Source organism: Siniperca chuatsi, linkage group LG7, assembly GCF_020085105.1.
Source record: "Siniperca chuatsi isolate FFG_IHB_CAS linkage group LG7, ASM2008510v1, whole genome shotgun sequence".
NCBI lineage: Eukaryota > Metazoa > Chordata > Actinopteri > Centrarchiformes > Sinipercidae > Siniperca > Siniperca chuatsi.
Window position 1 is genome coordinate 27,146,957 of NC_058048.1, and position 22,607 is coordinate 27,169,563.

Consider the following 22,607-nt stretch of genomic DNA (forward strand, 5'->3'; position numbering starts at 1 on the left):
AGCTGACTTTTTTCTGCTAAATTTAAGCAGTCATGGCAGATATTGTTCCCAACTTTGCTACCCAATTTGTAAACTGTGAATCTGAAGTCCTCACTTATAGTTTCCCACCTTGTGCATTTAAAATGGCTGTGGTATTTCATATGTACAGTATATACACATATATTTAATTTATATCTGTTGATTAACTTTATTTAAATTGAACCTTGCGAAACAAAAAAACATGACTGTAGTGGAAAAAGCTAAATAGCCAAATTAAGACACCAGAAACCCTTGTTTGCACTGCAGGCTGATATTGTATTGATATGCATAATGGCCCAGCCAGTTTAACTGAAGAGTTGGAAACCTGAGTGCGAGCCAAAACCTGTCGCTGCTGTGAAGTCTGGGCTTGCCTCAGACTACCTGCTGACACTTGTCACTTTGTTCTCTCCGGAATTTTCTCACAGCTGCTGGAGTCAAGTCTTTCACCTGTTGCTGCAAAATTTGTACTGTTCTCTTTTCCAAATTTACCTCAATGAGGAAACTTAATGTCTTCATTACAGTTTTCTGACAGCATTAAACACGCCCTTTACTTTCAAAAACACAAAGTTTCACATACAGTAACCAGCTACATTTAGCATGACTTAATTTTACTATCAGTCTGATTAAAAATATATATACTGTGCATAGGAGATTATTCAGTATCTGATACAGCGCTTTGTTAGGGTACTGAAGTTGCTGCATGTGTGTTAGTACCTTGTTTACAATATGTGAATTTTTCAAAAACATGAGACATGTGATTGTGGCCTCTCTGAGGCCTATCAGGACCTGCACACCAGGACTAATCTCATCGTGAAACCATCTCTCCTCAGATTCTTAATTGTGGAAATTCCTCCCTGCCTCCTTGTGTGTGGAACCCAATCTCCATGGCCAGGCTGAAGTAGCTTTAATGATCCTACCTTGGATAAAATGGAGGCATTATAGTCCTAACGGCACTTTTGGCTCTTAAACACTGCCTCTATTCATTTCTGAAACAATCTGATTCTCTCTCTACCTCTCTTTGCCCCTTCTCACTATTCCCTCTTTTTGCAACAGTCTGTCAACTGGAATCACTTGGCCTAGTGTCTGCCATTTCCCCAACATCTCCCTCCTGCTGTCCTCTAACTGCTGTGGAAAACTATCGATAAATCAAGTGGGAGCCCTGGACTGCAGAGTGCACATTTTCCCCCAAAGACAACTTATAGGACTGGTATTCCTGCAAGGTCAGCTTTGATCTCTTTTTTTCACTTAAAATACATCTTTTCTGTTCATGCATGCTCATATAAAATACTTCTTTGTGATTGGACAAATAGGGTTCATAAGAAAACATTATCATGTTTTTGTTTTCTACTCATTATAGAAATATTTTTATGGGCATGTCCTTGTGCTGTGCCAACAATGCTATTCTGTTACACTACTGTGCGAGTAGGCCTGTTTAAATCAATGTAATCGGTGTAGGATGTAATATGTACGTGATTGTTACGTTTGTGAAATAAATAGGGTACTGGGTACTGGGACTGATGCCAGAATGCTCTGAGCATTTACCCAACCAGTTGCATTCTGTAGTTTATAGTTTATCAAAGTAATTGATTTATTAAGGACAAGAGAAAAAAATAAACAATAATGTGACATTGTGACATCAACAGTTATGATGATTTTTTAAATAGCTGCAGTAAAAGCCAAGAATTTGGGTTCAACTAATCTAGTCATTTTCATAACAGTGAATCTTGTTCAATTCTGTGTACTAAGTATTTAATTCTAAAACTAAGAAATAATGAAGTAAGGAAAAGAATAGTATTTGTATACACTTATACATATTCTGACATATATATGTTTTCACTAGTACAATTGGTACAATGATTGGACAACTGTGGGAAAAAAAGTAGTTTGAGTGTTCTACCTTTGTCTCAAACTGAAACTCCCACAGCTGAAAATATCAGAGACCAAGGGTCAAAGATTAACAGACAACATCACTGGCAAAATCCTGACAAAAGGATTGTTTTGGGTTTTTTTCCAAAAAAAAAATCTAAACTTGAGACTTCTTTGTTTTTAATTAAAGGCTTTTTTTCAGTATGGAAGCCTAAAAAATGGAAATGACAGCTATAACTTGACCTAAAAGAGACATCAGCGGGTAGAAAACACTCTTTCACTACTTTACAAACCAATAGTCAATGTTTGATGAAAACCCTGAAACTCTGAGAAATGTTTGCTTTATCTCTCGTTTAAATTACAAATGAAATATTATGTTCTCCTTTACAGCCTGATCTTTAGATCTTGGAAACATTTTGAGAACTACTTGGATGAACACAAAAATACAATGTAACCATCTTCAAACACAGCTGTTATTTCCTGAAAAGCTGACATGCATGACTTTCACTTCACTTCACAGCAAGGTAGTATCTTCAGTCACTGTTACAGCAGTACATAACAAAAAGCATGTAAAAAGAAAAACCTAGTATCGGCCTACATAACGGCCAATACTACAATTTTGAGGGTGTGGCAGATTTTTTTAAAGTCTGCTAAACCGATCTCAATACCTGTGAGTCACAGTGTGGCTATTCCACCTGCAACGATTACTTGACTGAAAGAAAAACTGACATGATGACACATGCCCATGGCTGAGAGTGGGGAGGTGGGGATAATCATCACGTCACAGCTTTGTGTGACAGTGTGTGTGTGTGTGTCAAGCCCCTCCCAAGTTAAGTGTATAAAAGACCCGCTCCAACCTTACCCAAACATTTACTCTTGGGGATTGCTCAAGCAAGACTTTACTGACTTCCAGAGACACAATTTTTGGAACTTTTTTTGGCCAACTGCGCAAGAAGCTTCCTGAGGAGACATGGTGTCGGCTGGCTTTCAGATGATGGGCATTGCCCTGTGCATTATTGGCTGGATTGGGGCCATCATTGTCTGCGCCCTGCCCCAATGGAAAGTGACGGCCTTCATCGGCCAGAACATTGTCACCGCTCAAACCACTTGGGAGGGCATCTGGATGACATGTGTGGTCCAGAGCACAGGCCAGATGCAGTGCAAGGTTTATGACTCGATGCTGGCCCTTTCCAGTGACCTCCAGGCTGCCCGCGCCCTCATCATCATCTCTATCCTGGTTGGCATCTTCGGCATCCTCCTGGCCATCGCAGGGGGCAAATGCACCAACTGTGTGGAGGATGAGAGCTCCAAAGCCAAAGTCGGCGTGGCATCTGGTGTGGTCTTCATCATTGCCGGTGTTATGTGCCTCATACCCGTGTGCTGGACAGCAAACTCCATCGTAAGGGACTTCTACAACCCGTTACTGATGAGCTCTCAGAAAATGGAGCTTGGAGCTGCACTCTTCATCGGCTGGGGGGCCGCAGCCCTCCTCATCCTGGGTGGTGCACTCCTCTGTGCCAACTGCCCTCGCAATGATAACCACTCTGCTAAGTACTCAGCTCCCCGTTCAACTGCACCTAAGGACTACGTCTGAGGAGAGAAAAGCCAAATGACAAGACCAAGAGACTGAAAAAAGACTTAAATCAAATGCTTTGTGGTCCATGAAATCAATTCATATTTCCACAATAAGTATGATTTGAATTTCACAGTGATTTTATTGTGCTCACAGTTTGGTTTGATACTTTCATGTTGAGTTACAGCACTTCAGGATTTGTTTCATCAGTGCCAAGATAAAGAGATGTGCACCACACCCAAACAACTGTTAATGAGGACTGATGCTTTGTCAGTGGGAGTGAAAAAATATACATATACATGTTGGAACAACATTTAAGATGTTACTTTGATTAATTGAATTTTTATTAGTTTTACTGTTTTCATCCATTTGTGCTCTTTTACATATAATTTCATTATGTGCATTATCTGTGACTGTCTGAAACTGTAAATAAATATTTTTTATCAACATTGAATTATCATGTTTTGTATGTTATTAAAACAGCTTCTTAAGTTAAAATGGAGGCTTTAGAAAGAAGACATGAGATAGGGCTCTGCTATGCACAATCTATAGATTTTAGCTGGTTAATAACTAAAAACAATGATAAATATTTTATAAAAGTAGTACAAAATTCGTTATCAACCAAAAATAAATCCTTAATACTCCTAATTCCCTTACACTGAAAATCACTTTTTTTTTTTTTACAGGAAACTCACATTTTCCCAATGTCTGAGTCATTACCTGTCCAACACTGCCCCTTGCTGTAAACAAAACAACACACAACGTAGTTTGTCTCACATATGATCATGTGAAAATACCCAGGTAACAGTACTTTAATCAGCTTCAGTTCTATAATTAGAAATTCTAATTTCATAAATATACAGCAAATGTTTTCATTTTTAAATACCATCACTTGTGTTTTTGGCTTTTATTCTTGTTCAGGCCTGAAACTTGAATCCATATTACAGTAGTTTTATCCAGATTTCCTCTTGAACAAGTAGGATATATGCCATGTTTACTGTACAGTGTTAATGAACAAACTTATTAAACATTTTTGGGGAAAGGTGGGTTAGTTACTTATGTATCATATTACTGCAGTAATATTTAATCACGTGATTAAAGGTTTTTGAAGGTGTGAACTTAGCAGAAGCCTCATTTGCCAATTTTCCTTAATTGTGTGTGCTTGTAGCCAAACTATCTTAGAAATTTTTGTCGATTAGAGAATAAAAGGTTGATAGATAAGAAAGCAATTTTTCTTTTGTTTGTATCTGACCTTGAAGCTTTGGATTCTGGCAAGTCAGCGGTACTAAAAGTCACTGGATCTCTGTTTGTGTGTAAACTCCTTTTAGCCAATAGGAGCTGAGGACTGTGGTATACCCTCATGTCTGTGTCCCTTCTACTCACACAACAATCTATAAATACAAGCTCACATCATTCCATTTGTCTTTCTTTTTGTATTTTAAACGTGTGAGGAACAAAGCCGACGAAATGGTTTCTCAGGGGATTCAGATCATTGGTGTGTCGATGGCTATAATTGGCTGGTTCATGGTCATCGTGGTGTGCGCCTTGCCCATGTGGAAGGTCACTGCTTTCATTGGAGCCAACATCATCACGGCTCAGACCATCTGGCAGGGCATGTGGATGAACTGTGTGGTGCAGAGTACAGGCCAGATGCAGTGCAAGGTGTACGACTCCATGCTGGCTCTGCCCCAGGACCTGCAGGCAGCTCGTGCCATGATCATCATCTCCATCCTGGCAGGAATCTTTGGAGTGATCTTGTCAATCGCTGGTGGGAAATGCACTAATTGCATCGAAGAGGAGCGATCCAAGGCAAAGGCTTGCATTCTGGCGGGAGTTTTGTTCATTGTCTCGGGGTTGCTCTGTCTCATTCCAGTCTCCTGGTCTGCCAACACCATCATCAACGACTTCTACAACCCGCTCATAATCGAAGCCCAGAGGTATGAGTTAGGAGCGGCGCTGTATATCGGCTGGGCGGCTGCTGCACTGCTGTTGATGGGAGGGGGGCTACTGTGTTGGAACTGCCCGCCCAAACATGAACACCCCCACTACATGCCCAAATTCACACCTGTGAAGTCAGTCTCCACATCAAAGGAATATGTTTAAGATGGTTAGCACTTCCTACATGGACTCTTGAGGTCGCATTGAATTGCAACAGAGAGAAATGATAGTGCTTTAAAACTTAAATATACAGTATATTCACTGGCAAAGTAAATATAGCATGAAATCATGAAGGCTTGCCATGAGCTGAATCCTGAGTTTTGATTGCGGTTAGTGTATGTGTCAAAGTGACCTTTCTCACAGCGGACATTTTGTCTTGTCAGGCAAGTGTAACTGATAGCATAAACAATGATTCCATTTAGTGGTGCCCTGGGATTGTGCAGGCTGGCTCACTAGATGGAACGAAGCCATCATCAATATCACCACTGTTCTTTTCCTGCTATGATGAGTCAAAATGTTTGCTGTGAAAAAAGTCTGTCTACTTAGACACCAAAACAGGAACTTGGCTTATGTTCACGTCTCTTTCAGCCTAAACTGAAAGAACCTTTTAAATGTTTTAATCCACTTTGTATTGTGGCTGGTTGTTGAATAACTAGGATTTGTATCATGATTATGATTAATCTTTGTAAATATTTAGTCAGATTGTTGTACGGATTTCACTGTGTAATTGTCTCTATTGTCATTCAGATGGTAACATCTCAACAAAAAAAAAAATCAGCTTCCTTCATGTAGCCTATAACTTCTACTTTGATCTGCTTTAAAAACAAAAAGGGGTGTCAGTAATTAGTCTCTCCTGCAAAACACTGTAGGTTAAGGGAAATCTCTGCATTTTTATCTGTTGTCCTTTTAATTTTCGCACCGCCTGCAAATTCCATATTTATATTTTTGTGTTTTGTGTGTGTAATGTTCTGTTACTGTAAATAAACTATATACTCACTGGATGATTACAGTTTACTTACTTCTGAGAAACTCAAAGCATACAGTAGTATTATAGAGATTAAAGAAGAGGGAGAGGAAACAAAATCAACACCACAAGGTAAGCTGAGGAGATGATTATGCAGCAATGCGGTGGACATAATATAGCCCCAGTATCCCAGGAGGTTACTGCTGTGAAACATGACAGAGGATAAATCACCTCCATAAACAAAGTCATTTGGTGTTAATTTATGAAAAAAGCAATTTATGTGCCATGGACCAGATGGGCATGGCAGTCTCCATAAACCACAACTGTCCAATCTGTCAAGCCCTCAGTCTGATAGAGATCTTGAGAAGAGATCTTCTTCAGCATCCTGGTGAGCGTCCACAAGGCAAATGCACTAACTGCATTCAGGATGACCTGGCCAAGTTCAAGACTGTCAGTGCTTCTGAGGGTTTCTTTATCTGTGTTCATGGCTTGGGCTCCTCCCCTTTTGATGAAAATTCATTTTAAATTTTTAGCAATCTATTCTTTAAAGCCTAGAAGGAAACTCACATTAATTGTAAGAGTGGAGGGTGTTCTAATAAGTAAATAACTTCATTATTCAGAGATGAGTTTGTTTAAACTAAAGTAAGTTTTTTAGACCTGCAGAGCTTTAAAATGGTGTGTTGTGGAAAAGTAGTATCGAATATCCATCATGGTTTGTGTCACCACTGATCCCAGTGTGGAAATGGATGTTAGTACAGTATCACATTAGTGGGTAAGGTGTGTGAAAAATGGAGTGTCAACAGTTCGTTTACCCAAAAGAGATATCTATCATAGTCATGTAGTGGGTTTTTTTTTAAATGCAGCGTCTGTTGACGTGACTGGCTTCCTGTGTCTCATCACTCCATCAAGGTGATTGTTATCATTGCTGAAACAGATAATCTCTCCTTTCCGGTTTGGGGCGGATTATGTGTCTTAACTGGGCCACATCCTGTGTTCTGATCTTGGCATGGGCCATATTAAGGTCTGCTTGCTGTTCATGCTTTTCATCACCAGCTAGACTGCCATACAGCATGCATTCAACATCAGGGACACAAGCAACTAGCGAACTCCATGCAACAGGAAAGACCGATTAATTGTGTTTGTCTTGTGTTTTATCTATTTTTAGGCTCTTTTTTATCTAACCAGTGTTTCAAAAACCTCTGCTCTGTTTTTTATAGATACCATGGCTGACAGCTATAGTTCAAGTATTCAACAGAACATCCAAGCACACTTAACCTTAAGAGAAACATGTCAGCTTCCTTTGATCAAACCAGTTAGTGACAAAAACTCCCATCTTGTGAAAACACTTTGAAGAAGGAATGAAGAGAACCTCACAATTCCCTTCCATCCTTTCTCTCAAAATTGTCTCAGTGTGGTAGCAAACACAATAGTGTAAGTCTCTATGCAATTCTCTATTGTGAACAATAGAGACTTGCATTGTCTCTTTAGACTTTTAGACTAAAATAAAATAAAGAGAATCTCATTAGATTTTGTTGTGCTTGCTTATCAGTTGTGTGTGAGGGTTCAAAGTTGTCTTAAGATGCACCACCACTACTCTAATTTAAATTAACACAGCAAAGAGCCTGATTGTGAAAACAACAATAAGACATAATTTGATCATTTGCCATCTTTCACAGTCTGAGCTGGTTCCAGGACGTTTTGAAGTCACGGAGTGGTTGTAACTCCATCCAGTAACTGCAGCCTTAATGCAGAGAAATCTGCATTTGAAAGTGTGTTTTCCAAGAACAAAAGCAAGGAATTGTTTAAAAATGGGTGCCACTCCTCTTTCTCTAGGAAGAGGAATCTTGTTTGACCAGAAGAACTCACCTGACGCTGGGACAGCCCTCCTCCTGTACATTCTCTGACAAACAACAAGTGAGAGAGCTGTGTCACTCCGAAAGCGAACACCTGTGTGCTGAAACACTTTTCTCTCCTGTCGCAGACAAAGCCTCTGCTTCACCATGGGGAGAATTGGCAAGGAAGTGGCAGGTCAGACCATAAGCTTCATAGGCCTTGTTGGGGTGGCGGTGACCTGTGGGATCCCCATGTGGAGAGTAACTACCTACATTGGAGCCAACATCGTGACAGGCCAGATAGTGTGGGATGGTCTGTGGATGAACTGTGTAATGCAGAGCACCGGGCAGATGCAGTGCAAGCTGAATGATTCTGTTATGAGGCTGTCCAATGATCTGCAAGCCGCCCGAGCCCTGGTCATCATCGCCCTCATCTTCGGCTTCATCGGCTTCATAATCACCTTCATTGGAGCCAAGTGCACCAGCTGCCTGACAAAAGATTCATCAAAGGCCAAGGTGGTGATCTTGGGCGGCTGTCTCATCATTGTTTGTGCCATCCTGGTCCTGATCCCCGTCTCCTGGTCTGCAGCCATCACCATCACAGACTTCCAGAGCCCCTTGACCATTGAAACACAGAAGAGGGAACTTGGATCTGCCATCTACATCGGCTGGGGCTCTGTTGCAGTTCTTCTGGTTGGTGGGATCATCCTAACTACGTCCTGCCCTCCTCAAAAACCCATGTATGGATACCCAGGCTACCCATCAGCACCAATGTTCCCTTACGCAGGTCCAGTGGCACACCCGGCAACGTATGGCCCTGTGTATGCTCCCCCATCCAGCCGACCATACACAGGCACTGGGACATACGTACCCGGCAAACCGTATGCAGCACCAGCCACATACTCTGCTGGACAGTACCTCTAAAAACTGAAAGGACAGAGATTTCTGCCATGATGGCTTCAAGAACTTATTATGCCATTAGAAAGTAAAATTGCACCAAAATACACATTATATTTCTAGAGGATGGTATGTATTCCAATACATTGTTGGGATTTAAAATTAATTAACTCAGACAGTCACTGTGACCTTTGATTATTATGAATCTTTTATAAAATGTTTTCTCTTTTGGATTGATTTTGTGCTCTAAAGTAGAAATCTTTCCAGTTCATGAAGTCTTGTTATAAGAGGAATATTGTGTCAATATGGCTGTGAAGATTGCATTGCTTTTTCATAAGGAAGTCAGTGTCGATGTATTTATTTCCTTGTCATACAGAGCAGAGTTTGTAAATAGTGATGATTTGTGATGTGTTTATTTTCTGTAAATGCCACTTTATTTTTGAGATTATTCAAAAGAATTTCAATAAATCTTTGTAGCATATTCACGTATCTGTTTGTGGAGTCATTATCACAATATATTGTTACTAGCAATGTTATGAAATGTTATCTGTGAAGATGAGCTCTGACATTTTACAAGGTCAGAGCCCTTCCGTGTGTCTGTGTATGGGTGAGTGAGAGTTGGAAATGAAAAAAAAACCAATATACATTTTCTTCTATAAATCTATAAGAATTATAATTGGATTTTCTAAAACAACATTCTATTTCATTTTAATACTGTGTCATTTCACTGTAAACTGTGAGGAGGTTACTAAAATCTCTGAAATACACACAGACATGATTAACCTTGTGAAAATAATGATAACACAAAATACAAAAAAGAAATTTATGTAGAGATCCAATCAACTGCAACATTGACCAGCATGAGTACTTTCATTCTGATTGGAAAAAAAAAACATAAAGCAATTCTTAGAATTGTTTGGAAAATGTATAGTGATGATTAAACAGAAGTAATGAGTAAAACAAGGACAATGGAACCATAAATGGATGCTCCGTCTATAGACGACTAACATCCGGTGACACTCCTACCCATGTTGGTGTTTTTTTTAAACCTGAAACCAGTGACAGGATCTGATCTTCTGGTAACCTGCCCAGTCAAGGTTGGCCACTTGTTTCAACGAGGAATGTGATTCCTCTTTACGGACCTCATTTACATTGAGTCGTTTACGACTGATGTTGATCTCATCGAAACTACTCCCTGTCCACATACGAATAATGTGAAAAATCTTGTTGGGCAGGTAAATCCCTCAGTGCACTGGTTTCAGGTCAGAGGGAAGGACATTCTGACTCCACCTTCAAGAACGACTTCCTTATAACCAAAGAAAATGTGCCACAGTCTTCATTCAACTCTACGACCCGAGCTGAGCTGACCTGCTCCTGAAACCTTCAACTTTTGTGCTTCTGTTCAGTGACTCAAACAAGACCTCATCATGGTGTCAATGGGACGACAGATGCTGGGCTTAGCCATGGCCATCATTGGCTTCCTGGGGACCATCATTGTGTGTGCCCTGCCTATGTGGAAGGTCACGGCCTTCATTGGAGCCAACATTGTGACAGCGCAGATCATCTGGGAAGGCTTGTGGATGAACTGTGTGATGCAGAGCACAGGTCAGATGCAGTGCAAGATCTATGATTCTATGCTGGCTCTACCAGAGGACCTTCAGGCTGCCAGAGCTCTTGTGGTTGTCGCCATCATCGTTTCTGCCTTTGGGGTGATAATGGGCATTGTGGGAGGCAAGTGCACCAACTTTGTGGAGGATGAAGTTGCCAAAGTCAAGGTGGCCATTGCTGCTGGAATCATCTTCATCTGTGCCGGTGTTCTTGTCCTCGTCCCTGTCTGCTGGTCTGCCAACACCATCATCAGGGATTTCTACAACCCCATTTTGACCGATGCCCAGAGGAGAGAGCTGGGGGCTGCACTCTACATCGGCTGGGGCGCAGCTGGGCTTCTCATCATGGGTGGTGCCCTCCTCTGTAGCTCCTGCCCACCCAAAGAAAGCCCAGAGTATCCAGTCAAGTACTCCGGTGCCAGGTCCACAGCCACCAGCCGAGCATACGTCTGAAAGATCCATTCTTCTGAGAAAGACTGCAAATGATTTTACTTTTCTTGAGTGACCCTGCTTCATTGTGAGTTTCTGATAGCACCACAAGTTGTGTCTCACTTTTTTGTGACACACAGTGAGAACTTTTTTTCTGGGAAATTCATATTTCTTTGGTGGAGGAAAGAGAGAGTGTTTCTTGAAGAACGAAAGACACAGTTCAAAGATGTGGTGTGAAACTACAGTATTGGAAAGAAAATCTTAACTGGACTGAGAGCTGTTCTATATAAAGCTTGTATCAAATCTAATTTTCCTCTGAATGTCTGGTAAATCTATGCTGTGCTATAAGGATGTTAATGGTCATGATTGACAGAAACTTGTACAGTGCCACTGATACATTGTGAATTTATAGTGTAAAATATTTTAATAATTTGTTTGATAGCAATATCAAAAGACTGCTTTTGTTTACTGAAATCACTGATTTTTAATAAAACATTTAATAAATTACATTATTTTGTCAGTGCTGATTTTAGGTTTTGTTGTGTTCTCTAGTTTGCTGTGATTGATTGTAAGCACCATATTTTGAATAATCCAACAGATGCAATGTTCCAATTATTTTAGAAACACTGCTTATAGGAAATAAAATTGTCATGGTTTATAATTCAAAGATGGTCACAAACTAGAAAGTATGACAAAGCAGAAGACAATGTAACAACAAAGTGTATTCAAAAACATCCAGCAGTTTGCTTGAACTCTTCATTCAGACATCAAACTAGTTCAACCAGTTTTACAGTTTTTGAGTGCCAGTTAAAGCTTTTTCATAGAACTGGGCTGGCTACAGTGTTAGTTTCAACACGTATTAAGAACTATACCAATACACCACCAGCATTTAAACAATCTTAATTTAAAAAATATGTTGCTTGGAAAATAAATGATACAGAGTAACACTGTGGAAACATTTTGAAAGATAATCAGATAAACATCTTTTCAGACAGGGATTATTATTGATATATTTTTATTTACAAAGCCATACTGGGTAAACTTTCTTCATATCTGTGTAATCTCCTATCACTCACCAATAGATATTATGATTTTTGCTCCACTAGATGGTTTCTCTCCCAGGTACCCAGGATTTGCTTAGAACTTGGTATGGCAGCTTTCTCCTATTTTACACCCTGGTCATGGAACAAACCTCAGAGCACACTACAGGTTAATGATTTTGTCTCCCTGGGAGAGATCAAAGCTCTGATATAAAAAAACAACAACTGTGTAACTGAAGAGTGCAATTGCTATTCCTAAAATGGAATTTGTATTATGTATCTGTTGTCCCTTGTCTGCTTTTGACATGCTCCATTTTATCATTTTTGTAACCTTGTAATGGTGTGCTATCTTGGCCAGGTCTCCCTCGAAAAAGAGATCTTAATCTCAAGGGACTTCCTGGTTAAATAAAAAAATAAAATAATGTACAACATTTGTTACTCCCATAGACAGTGCTTTAGAGGAGGACATGTCCTCTTCTGCATTGAGATGAATATACAATGCAGTCAGTAAATACTTTGACACAGACATTTTTGTTGTGTGGGCTCTGCATTCCAGCACATTGGCGCTGAAATCCGTCAGTGACTATGAGGTTTGAGGACTGACTTTAAATTTTAAAGGATAAGGCTGGTGGTATTTTCTATTCTTATTGTCAACAAATCCCATGAAAAGACCAAAACCAACACCATCTCTCAAAACTTTCTGACTTCCCTCTTCTGTCTCTGGCTCTCAAGCTCAAGCACACTGGTTCATACTAATGATGTAAATCTTTAACTATGGGTCACAAATGTACAGTAGGCCTACACTTCCATTTAAAAACAACTAAATTATTTCCCAGCTCGGCACTGTAGTGTTTAACAAATGTTATTCAGATATAAGTGAATTTCATTTCTTGGCGACTATTCTTTGCCGTGAATTAATATACATTTGGTGCTTTAGTTAGTGTTTAAAACAGTAGGACGGTGTATGTGGGATTGACTCAAAGTATTCTACAGTGCCCATGTTCATCTTAATGAATGAACATGTCACCCAATGTAGCTGTGTGGCTCACTGATGTGTTTTAATAGTTTTTTGGACGACAATGGAGCTCCATGGAGACCCAAAAGCAATTTACGAATGGATAATAAACACACACACTACTTAAAAGGATACATTCATTGTTAGTTGTGTTCTTTTCATAGGATTTGTTGACAATAATAAGAAAAATATAGTATATCAGAAAGGTCACGAAGGAGCCCTAACCCTATCCTTTAATTTCAGGGTTTGGTAAACACTAGCAGTTGTAGCCCTATCACTATACTGCATTGTCCAAAAATTTGGAGACCTCGGTTTTTGTACCGCTTTGTTTTATATCACACTGAATCACAGTGGATGTAGTATCACACTGAAGAAATACTTAACTAACCTACAAACTGATGGTAATTAATTACAAAAATTCAACATTGCACTGTATGAAAAGGGCTATGGGTCCAACACTGTGAACACCCTCAAAGTCCCTTGAAGCTTAAAGTCAGTATGTTGACCTTATAGTCATTGTTTAATTTCAAGTCCAATGTGCCCAAGAACAGATTTACACAGAAAATGTATGAGACTGTCCTCCCAAGAAAAATGACAGAATCCATTAGTGACAAAGCCCTGTAGTGGCCATAGTAGGCTAATTATAACTTGTCCGTCAGTAGCAAAGGAGGAAGTCAGGTGACTTATACATGGGAGACCGCTGTTCATTTCTCGTTTACAACCAATTAATTACCTAGACTGTGGCAGCCTGCCACAGATTCATAATGAACCGAAAATATTTTTACACTTCTCATAATAACATAAAAGATCTCTAACATTGTGTTTTGCGGCGTTGCTTCATCAAAGCATCGCTCACTCCTCCATTCAGCCCCTCTCCCTCCGCTGTACACGCGCACGCTCTCACACACAAACACACACAGCAGACACCAGGTGAAGTAACGTTTCACTCGAGTCGACGACAACTCGAGGAAAAAGTCGAAAAGCGATATTTCCGCCTGCTTTATCTACAGTTGTTGTTTTACTCAACCACAGCACTCTTGTTAAGCTAATAGCTAATTGATACAAAGCTAAAACGAAAGCCGTCTGTATGCCGCCTAACTGTTTCTTAGTTTGCCACGTATCTTAAGATGTGGCAAATTCTTGTAAACTTACCCTCCTCTCTCTACTCCTCTCTCTACAAGCATGATCACAGCAGCAGCAGAGGGAGGGGGACAGAGGACAGGAGGAAGGACTGAAACTGACTGTGTTCTTCATTCTTACTAAACTTCACTCAGTATTTTGATGTCAGGAATATTAGGCTGTTTATTTTACTGACATTTTAGATTTATGACTTTGCTGTTGTAAACTTTACTGTTGCTGCTCTAGAAACAATATTTAGTTATATTTAAAATATAATATCAATTCTAAGCCTGTTCTGAATGTATTCTTTTTCTTTTTTAAATAATAATAAAAAAAAAACAATTCTTTAATAATGAAAAAGAACCGTTAACAGTATTGATAAAGAACCGGGCCAATAAGAGTATGGATACGATAAAGATGAAACCCTAACGATACCCACCCAGTTAGTGGCTTCACCCTGACATTGGGAGGATGAGCAAATCGCAGTTCAAATCCCTTCACTATGAGCCTTGTTTAACCAATGCTATTTTGTGATTATTATTTTTTATGGCACACAGTGCAATCACTCACAAAAATGTGAAGGATTACTTCAGGACATCCTGCTTACTTAATCAGTGAGCATCCTGTGGGAAACACTGAACAGTCAATGGAGGTTTCTCTTAACAGTTCATTTCCAAACCTTATCCAAGTGGTTATTGTTGTGACCATGATGACAAAGGTCCTCTAACCTTAACAAAGTGGTTATTTTAAACCAAACCATGATTTTTCCTGCATCTAACTAACTCACGTTTGTGCCTAAACCTAACCTTGACATCAAAAAAATGTATTTATTTTTTCATTTCAACGGTTTTATAAGCTACAGACAAATGATGCATTCAGCATTGTATGACATCCAGGAAATGACCTCTGCATTTCTATTATGTTCCGAAAACATCTCATCACAAACATGATGTCAGCACAGAGTTACAGGGTGTTTCACTGGTGTAAACACACCCTGTTGTGTTCACACCAGTGCATTTCACCTGGTATCACATTCCTAAGTTGCCCTCTGCCATTAGAAAGAGAATCTACCTGAACTTGTTATGGATTGTAGGACAAACTCACTGATGTCAGAGTAGATACTAGAACAAATGCATCACGGTCTAGTCCACCACTAACTAAGCAACTGAAACCCATTAAAAATGGGTTTAAATAATCATTAAAATTGTATTTATACTTTCAAAGTATATAAAATGCCTTTAAGTATGTTATACCTGATCATAACTGTAACACTTTATTTTAAGCTTTTTAAAAGCTTTTATGTTTTATGCATACTAATAGTTGATGGCACCTACGGATATATTTACAAGGAAATTTCAGACCATTTGGCATGATGTTTATAGTCTTTAAAGATAAGAAACTAAAAACTAAAAGAATCCTAGTTGTTTATTAAGTTAATAAAGAAACTAAGCTAAATTGGAAGCAAAATGTCAAACACATCTTAATCAAGTAAAGGTCTTTTGAAATATGTCAAATAGGCAGATGCCCAACAAATACTGCAGCTACTTATACAGACATGAGCAGCATACTGTGACATCTTGTTTCTGCGGTCACAACAGCCAGCAGAGAACGACCTGGAGACAATTCTCATAAAACCAGACAAATCCCATAAAGCACAATTTTTAATTAAATAATCTCAAGAAGTCCCAACATTGAGCTGATTTATTGCAGCTATACATGTAGAAGAATTGTAAACTTTTTCTCAGAATTTTGTCCCCGATAATATTTCAATGAGTTTGAGATGTCTCCTCTCAAAATATACACAGTATGTTTCATTCACAACCAGCTGTGATTTATTTTATATTAATTTCAAACACTCATCAGTGTGCACACATAGATACATGTACACATAGACACAAATCACTGTTTGCCTTGAGACTGTGTAGTGAATGGCAGGATGGATTCATATAATTCTCACTGTTTGTGGCCTTTCTTTCATTAAACACTCCCTGCGCTCCGCTCTGCATTCAAACTGCCTCCATTTTCAAGTTGGTGCATTTCCTGTCACATACATCCTTTTTCTTATTTATAATACGGACAAAACCTTGTGTAATATATTAAAGTGTAGCACAAAATTCTGGGCCCTATACATAAGCAGTCTCTGCGGGCGCCCTTCCTCTCCTGATCCATGTCTCTCATGCATCTTTTGAAACTATTTTTTTTACAAATAACTGAGGCAACAACTGTACACATGAATCTGTAGTGGTTATTAGAGTAGTCACTGATGAACTGTTCATACCACATTTAAACAAGTGATAACCATCTGTGACATCTCAACATACTGTAGCCTACAATTACTGTGTGATACTTTTACTATGGTTAAATGAGGTTTGCTTGGAGTATCATGCTTAAGAGAATATTATGTCATTACATAACTACAGCCTACTGGTAGGCTGCTGCTCCACTCTCAGTGGCTGTTTCTGAAACTGAGGGCCATGTGTTTCATGATGTTAAGCTTTGCTAGGTAATGTTGATAGATATGACATATGACATTGTAGCTGATTCTGATTAATTTATGATACTGATTAATTTATTATATAGGCTCCGATGCAAATATGCAAGCTAGATTCCTGGCTGAATGCCTTCAATGTAAACAACTGCTCATATTAGCTTAAACCATTTTAAACTGTGTTAGCTGTGATCACCTTTCTTTTCAAAGAAATTGCTTTAAAAAAGTAGTTTTCCATTAGTTTCCTTACTTTCTATTATCTTTCTTTTCTTTTTGGGTACCCTGATTTCCCTGTCTTGGGGAAAGACATGACTTACAGTGCACTTTGGTGCTCCAGCATCAGCCACCACTGGGTTCGATGATCTGCTTTAGAGAGGAATCCTAGTGCATGGGCGGACTAAACCATTTTGTGCCTTTTGTAAGGGGTGAGAGGGGCCTCAAGGAGACTATACGGCTGTATTTGAAACCGCCTACTACATACTACAGACGAACGCAGTACTGCTTTTTATAGTAGCATGTAATGTGAAACTGTTCAATCGATGTATGCTGATGTATTGTATTGTATGTTTTGGAAAGCGGAAGTAAACAATAGGAGGAATATAAATGTAAATACCACTTATAACATTTTCTTTTTTAATCTTGTGTAAAGCCTGTCTGTAACGAACGCATTGCTGCATTTGTCCTACTAACATTACCCATAACAAAGCGTAACGTGTAAGTTAAGCCTGCTAAGCTAACGTTTGATGTCACAAAGACAGCGACGTTAACCTTAGCGAGCTGTCAATAAGAAAACAACACGTCATACATAACTTAAATCTAACGTTGAGTTATATTTTTTGTTATTAGGGACAGAGCAGTTATGTTCTACCTTGTCCATCACTGACGCAGGGTGACAGGTGATTCAATAAAAAATAAAAAAACGTTGTTGTGACCATTCCAGCACTTTGCAATGTGGGACACAGTACACGAGGTAGTTTGGTCCAATGCATAATGCAATGTCAATTTTAATTTAGTTACCTTAATTGTCCCACACAAGAATCCTGCATGGTGAGTATTCTTTGGCAGGGCATCTCTTAATAGCTTGGCTTTCACGCCTCCTATTCTTCTTTCTCATTCTGCTTCAGACGCACATAAACACTTGATCAGATCCTAACATTCTCTAGAGACACTCAGAGAGAGAAGACGATGGCTTCCATGCGAATGCAGATGGCGGGCTGTGTCATGGCCCTTTTTGGCTGGATAGGGGTGCTCATTGTCTGCAGCGCACCCATGTGGCGGGTCACTGCCTTCTTTGGCAACAACACAGTGAAATCCCAGACCATGTGGGAGGGCATCTGGATGAGCTGCGTGGTACAGAGTACAGGCCAGATGCAGTGCAAGGTGTATGACTCCATGCTGGCTCTGAGCATTGACCTCCAGGGGGCCCGGGTTCTGGTGGTGGTTTCCATCATCACAGGCATCGCCGGGCTCCGCATAGCTTTCACTAGTGGAAAGTGCATCAACTTCATTCCAGAAAAGAGGGCCAAGGCGAATGCTACAGTGGCAGCAGGCATGGTGCTGATCATCAGTGGATTCCTCTGCCTTATCCCTGTTTCCTGGACTGCCAGCACTATCAGAAGACACTTCTACAACTCTCTGCTGGTAGACGCTCAGAAAAAAGAGCTCGGGGCCTCTCTTTACGTCGGCTGGGGGGCCGGGGCACTGCTGCTCTTAGGAGGAGGGCTTCTGTGTGCCAACTGTCCCAAAGAGGATGTGACCCCCTGTGTGAAGTACCTCCTAAACAAGTCTGGAGGAAACAGCAAAGCAGATTCAGTCCAATGTTTTACACCAACAAAGATGTGTATTTGAGATTGCTAAAGGGACAAAGGGAAGACTGGTTGATGACTGGTTTTGTCTGTTTTTTGTCCTCAAGAAGTAAAAGAAACTTGGAGTTTAATCAGTTGCTGTGAAATAGCAAGAAAAAGGACACAGACAACCCACAATGAAGGAAAATGCATTTTGTCCTTACAAGATAATCACACACTGATGATGAATGAAGATGCTCCCTGTCTGAAATTGCTTTGAAAATTATTATTGGCACTCTTGGCAATGAACATGTATATGGGGGTAGTTTAAATTATAGAAACTCTATGTTTTACATGTTTGCGAAAGAGGTTGGTTTCATTTGAACTTTTTTTTGTGTTCTATTTTTTTCACAATAAAAAAAAATCATCTTGTGCCTCTTGTGTTTTTTCAAAAATGCATCTGTGGTTATTTAAACCAAACGCTGAGAGAACCTGTTTGTCAGGTACTTACCAGAGAACAAACATGGTGACTCAGGGACTTAAAATCCTGTTGGCTGATCTGTTTAGTACAGCATGACCTGCTTTTAAAAGTTTCACCCAACACTGTCAACATTTGCTCCATAAAAACTCAAGGAGGATATAGATTAAAGTAATTAAAAGGGGGTTATCTAAAGACAGCACACATGTCCCAAATGTTAAAACTATTGTTAATTCTTCCCCTGAGAATCTCAAATATTTGGGTTTGAGTTGATTTTGAAAGATGGTTTGTATTTAAAGTGTTGATGTTGTTAGTTCACAGTCCCCCCAACCTGATGGGAGTGTTGTGTTTTCTTAGCGGATCAGAGAGAAGGGTGGGGCATGTTAATCAGAAGTCGCAGGAAGTGTCTGAGGAGCTTAAACTGTTCAAAATGAGAAATTTCTCCACCTAGTGTCCACTTTACTGGGTTCACCTGCTTTGTCAGTGGTATACATTCACATTTTTCTCCCTCTTTCTGTATTCTGAGCACAACAAAGAAATAAAGACAGATGTTGATGAGTATCAATAAGGTCTAGATTCTTCAAACCAGTAACTTTCTTAAGGGAAGTGAAATATCTTGCATGACAATACCTCCCAGGTGTTAATGTTACATTAATATTTGCAGTAATTCTGTTCTGTCTGGCTTGTACATGGAGGTCAGACATTATTCCCACCCTTTTGTTGTGTTGGTGAAACAATGAAATACCTTACATTTCCTCTTGAACAACTAACTGCAATAATGCAAAGATTAGACACTAATAAGACATTTATAAGATGAATTATTCTAAAGAACATTGACACAATAAATTCACAAATTAAACCGATAAAAACACATTAGTAAAGGATGATTTTCCTGTTCTCAGCCATTACTGTCCCTTTAGCTTTGTTGTTGAAACAGTATTTTGACAAATTAACAACATCACGTTTTTAATTAAAAATCTACTTTTAAATCTAAAGAAAGAGTCCTATATCCCTTGCAAATGAAAGGTAATGCTATAACACCACATAAACATTTTGATTAAAAAAAGTGAATTCAACACTGACTATTCACCAAACTTCGATGGCATATTGTAATTCCAGGTCAGCAATTATTCTGTAGCAGAAGATGACTCTTTCTATTAATTTATTTTTCTCATATTTTCAGAATACATCTTTTCAAATTAAAACCCAGATTCTTCACCTGAATTTGTTGCCTCCAGTGATCAGCAATTTATGGCCTGATTTGTTAGGTAATGTATTTGTAATTGAGTGCAAAATACACCTTGACGTTGTGTTCGTCTTTTGTGACATGCTGCCACCTAGTGGCCCTTTGCCTCCATGGCTAGAAATGTCCTAAATTTTTACCTAATCACATCAGTTACAGGAAACAACTTCAGCTTTACGAAAGAACATCTCTACAGTTACTCTTATCACATCTGATAACAGTAAACACAGGCACTTTGTATCTTTATACATGGTGTTTATGTCTATCTGTATTTTTTTTATCATACCTTATCATATTCCTTGTTGTGGGTTGAAATGAACATGAACCTTATGTTGACCTAACGCAAAAGAACACATTTCAGTTTATATTAATGAATTCTGGGAGAAATTTAATGAACATAAGGGAATGTTTAATTTGTGCACTGTTCTTCACACTTGTCATATTTATGTAAGCAGACTCTGGGTGTCTGGAAGTAGCGATAAGATGTTGACCTTCTTAATGTTCCCGAGTAACACACACACATAGTCTCCCTCCTGTCAGGTGCCATGATGATACGAGATTCTGTATGACGTAGTGACATAATGTATCAAGCTGAGTGAATGTAATGGTACTTTGTGATGGTAAGTTTTTGGCATTTGACTGTGTCCATGTATTAGTCCTACCCAGAACTTCTCTGTCGACAGATCTCTGTTGTAATAAACTTATATATCATGAGTAAAAACAACTGAGGGTCATCAAGTTTATTATTTTATTCATCAAAGTGAAGACTGACCAGAAGTTTTCTACATCATGAATGAAACATATCACAGAGGAAAATACTGTGCCTTCTCAACTGATCACTTTATTCCAACAGCAACATGTCAGGATGTGATAAAAGGGAGATCTCTACATCTGTCCATTTTGAATAAAAATCTAAAATGTTTTTGTTCCTCTCCCCCGTCTGTGTTTCCCAGGGTGTGAGAGAGTCTGCACAGTGTCCCATGGCTCTGCAGGAGCTGGGTATCAGCCTTTCCATGATAGGCGTTGCTGGGACCATCCTGATCTGCGCTCTGCCCATGTGGAAGGTGACAGCATTCATCGGCACCCATCTGGTGGTCATGCAGGTGTTCTGGGAAGGTCTGTGGATGACCTGTGTCAGTGAGTACACAGGTCAGCTGCAGTGTAAGCTTTATGATGCCCTGCTGGACCTGTCACCAGACCTGCAGGCCGCCCGCGGCCTCATCTGCATCAGCCTGGTGCTGGAATGTTTGGGATTCCTCATCTTTCTCCTGGGAGCACGCTGCACCAACTGCCTGAGCCACCCGAGGATAAAGGCTCGGGTGGTGCTGAGCTCTGGGTCCACCTTCTGCCTGGCGGCCCTCACCACCATAATTGCTGTTTCCTGGACGGCCAACTCCATCATCAGTGACTTCCACAACCCGCGCGTCCCTGAGGTGCTGAAGAGGGAGCTCGGAGCAGCCATTTATATAGGCTTTGTGACATCTGGGCTGCTGGTCTGTGGGGGAGCCATTCTGTGCACAAGCTGCCCACCACAGAGGGCAAGGTTCCCCTCCAGTGGGTACACACTGGCCAGGACACCCACACACAGCAGCTACGCCATCAAGAACTATGTGTGAAGTGAGGACTGAGGGCAGAACACAGATCAGTCCGTGTGTTTTAGTGCTGAAAACACATCACAGACAAGTTACCGCTTTATGATAAATGTATTGAACTGTGTGATATAATGCAGCTGGTCATATATAGATATATACAGACCGTATATAGATATTGAAAAACATGTTTAAATATATGAAAGGACTCTACAGGTATGCTTTGCAATACATTCTAATATGCTGACACACATGGACTTGACCTTTATCAATACAGTTACTTTAAGTCTGTCCACAGTGGTGTCAGTACCAGCCATTTGCAGACATTTGTCAATCTTTGCAGTTGTCATGAAATGTGCAGTTGAAATATTAGATCTCCATATAGGGGAAATATGTCTGAGTCAGCTATAGTGACTGCCATCTCAATTTCTGAAATAGCTGCAATCTGTCAAAATTAATCATAACATGGATTTCCCTGGTCTTATGAAGATTATAATTATTATTGCCAACTCATTTCACAAGTCAGAGAATTGGTTTGTACCCCTGTAGCTGAATGTGTATGCATTTATAACCAGTAGAAAATCATGTTTTAGTGACCATATGTAGTGGAATTATAAACAGAGAACATTTGCCATGCTATAAAGCTTGTGTGCTAGTGATCTGCATCTTAGAAATTAAAATAAACACTGTAGAGAAAACATGTGTCAGTTGAATCAGTATTCTGCAG

At 39.7% G+C, this 22,607-nt stretch overlaps 4 protein-coding genes across 5 annotated transcripts; all 4 read left to right on the top strand.

Annotated features, from left to right (window-relative positions):
• The first annotated feature begins 1,101 nt into the window (after positions 1-1,101).
• Positions 1,102-19,002, top strand: LOC122879620 (claudin-4-like). 2 transcript variants are annotated; one of them, XM_044203986.1, is made up of 2 exons: positions 1,102-1,238; positions 17,911-19,002. In XM_044203986.1, exon 2 carries the CDS (start codon positions 17,972-17,974, stop codon positions 18,632-18,634), a length of 663 nt encoding a protein of 220 aa, XP_044059921.1. In that variant the 5' UTR covers positions 1,102-1,238; positions 17,911-17,971; the 3' UTR covers positions 18,635-19,002. The 2 variants fall into 2 exon arrangements, with proteins under 2 accessions (XP_044059921.1, XP_044059922.1); XM_044203987.1 differs by lacking the exon at positions 1,102-1,238 and adding an exon at positions 10,399-10,998 and having other exon boundaries at positions 17,969-19,002.
• cldnj (claudin j) lies at positions 1,104-22,573 on the top strand. The gene is made up of 2 exons (XM_044203983.1): positions 1,104-1,238; positions 21,245-22,573. The coding sequence occupies exon 2, from the start codon at positions 21,272-21,274 to the stop codon at positions 21,905-21,907; it is 636 nt and encodes a 211-aa protein (XP_044059918.1). The 5' UTR covers positions 1,104-1,238; positions 21,245-21,271; the 3' UTR covers positions 21,908-22,573.
• Positions 2,746-3,911, top strand: LOC122879621 (claudin-4-like). Its single transcript, XM_044203988.1, has one exon. The coding sequence runs from the start codon at positions 2,855-2,857 to the stop codon at positions 3,476-3,478; it is 624 nt and encodes a 207-aa protein (XP_044059923.1). The 5' UTR covers positions 2,746-2,854; the 3' UTR covers positions 3,479-3,911.
• Positions 4,873-9,569, top strand: LOC122879622 (claudin-3-like). The gene is made up of 2 exons (XM_044203989.1): positions 4,873-5,394; positions 8,341-9,569. Exons 1-2 carry the CDS (start codon positions 4,925-4,927, stop codon positions 9,113-9,115), a joined length of 1,245 nt encoding a protein of 414 aa, XP_044059924.1. The 5' UTR covers positions 4,873-4,924; the 3' UTR covers positions 9,116-9,569.
• Positions 22,574-22,607: the final 34 nt, after the last annotated feature.

What these genes read in the sequence shown, in the direction of transcription:
- LOC122879622 (XM_044203989.1), top strand. Translation starts at nt 4,925, where the DNA reads ATGGTTTCTCAGGGGATTCAGATCATTGGTGTGTCGATGGCTATAATT. An exon ending in CTCATAATCGAAGCCCAGAG is followed by an intron (nt 5,395 to 8,340) that starts GTATGAGTTAGG and finishes CTCCTGTCGCAG; the next exon opens with ACAAAGCCTCTGCTTCACCA.
- LOC122879620 (XM_044203987.1), top strand. Translation starts at nt 10,516, where the DNA reads ATGGTGTCAATGGGACGACAGATGCTGGGCTTAGCCATGGCCATCATT. An exon ending in CCCAGAGGAGAGAGCTGGGG is followed by an intron (nt 10,999 to 17,968) that starts GCTGCACTCTAC and finishes CAGAGAGAGAAG; the next exon opens with ACGATGGCTTCCATGCGAAT.
- cldnj (XM_044203983.1), top strand. Translation starts at nt 21,272, where the DNA reads ATGGCTCTGCAGGAGCTGGGTATCAGCCTTTCCATGATAGGCGTTGCT.
- LOC122879621 (XM_044203988.1), top strand. Translation starts at nt 2,855, where the DNA reads ATGGTGTCGGCTGGCTTTCAGATGATGGGCATTGCCCTGTGCATTATT.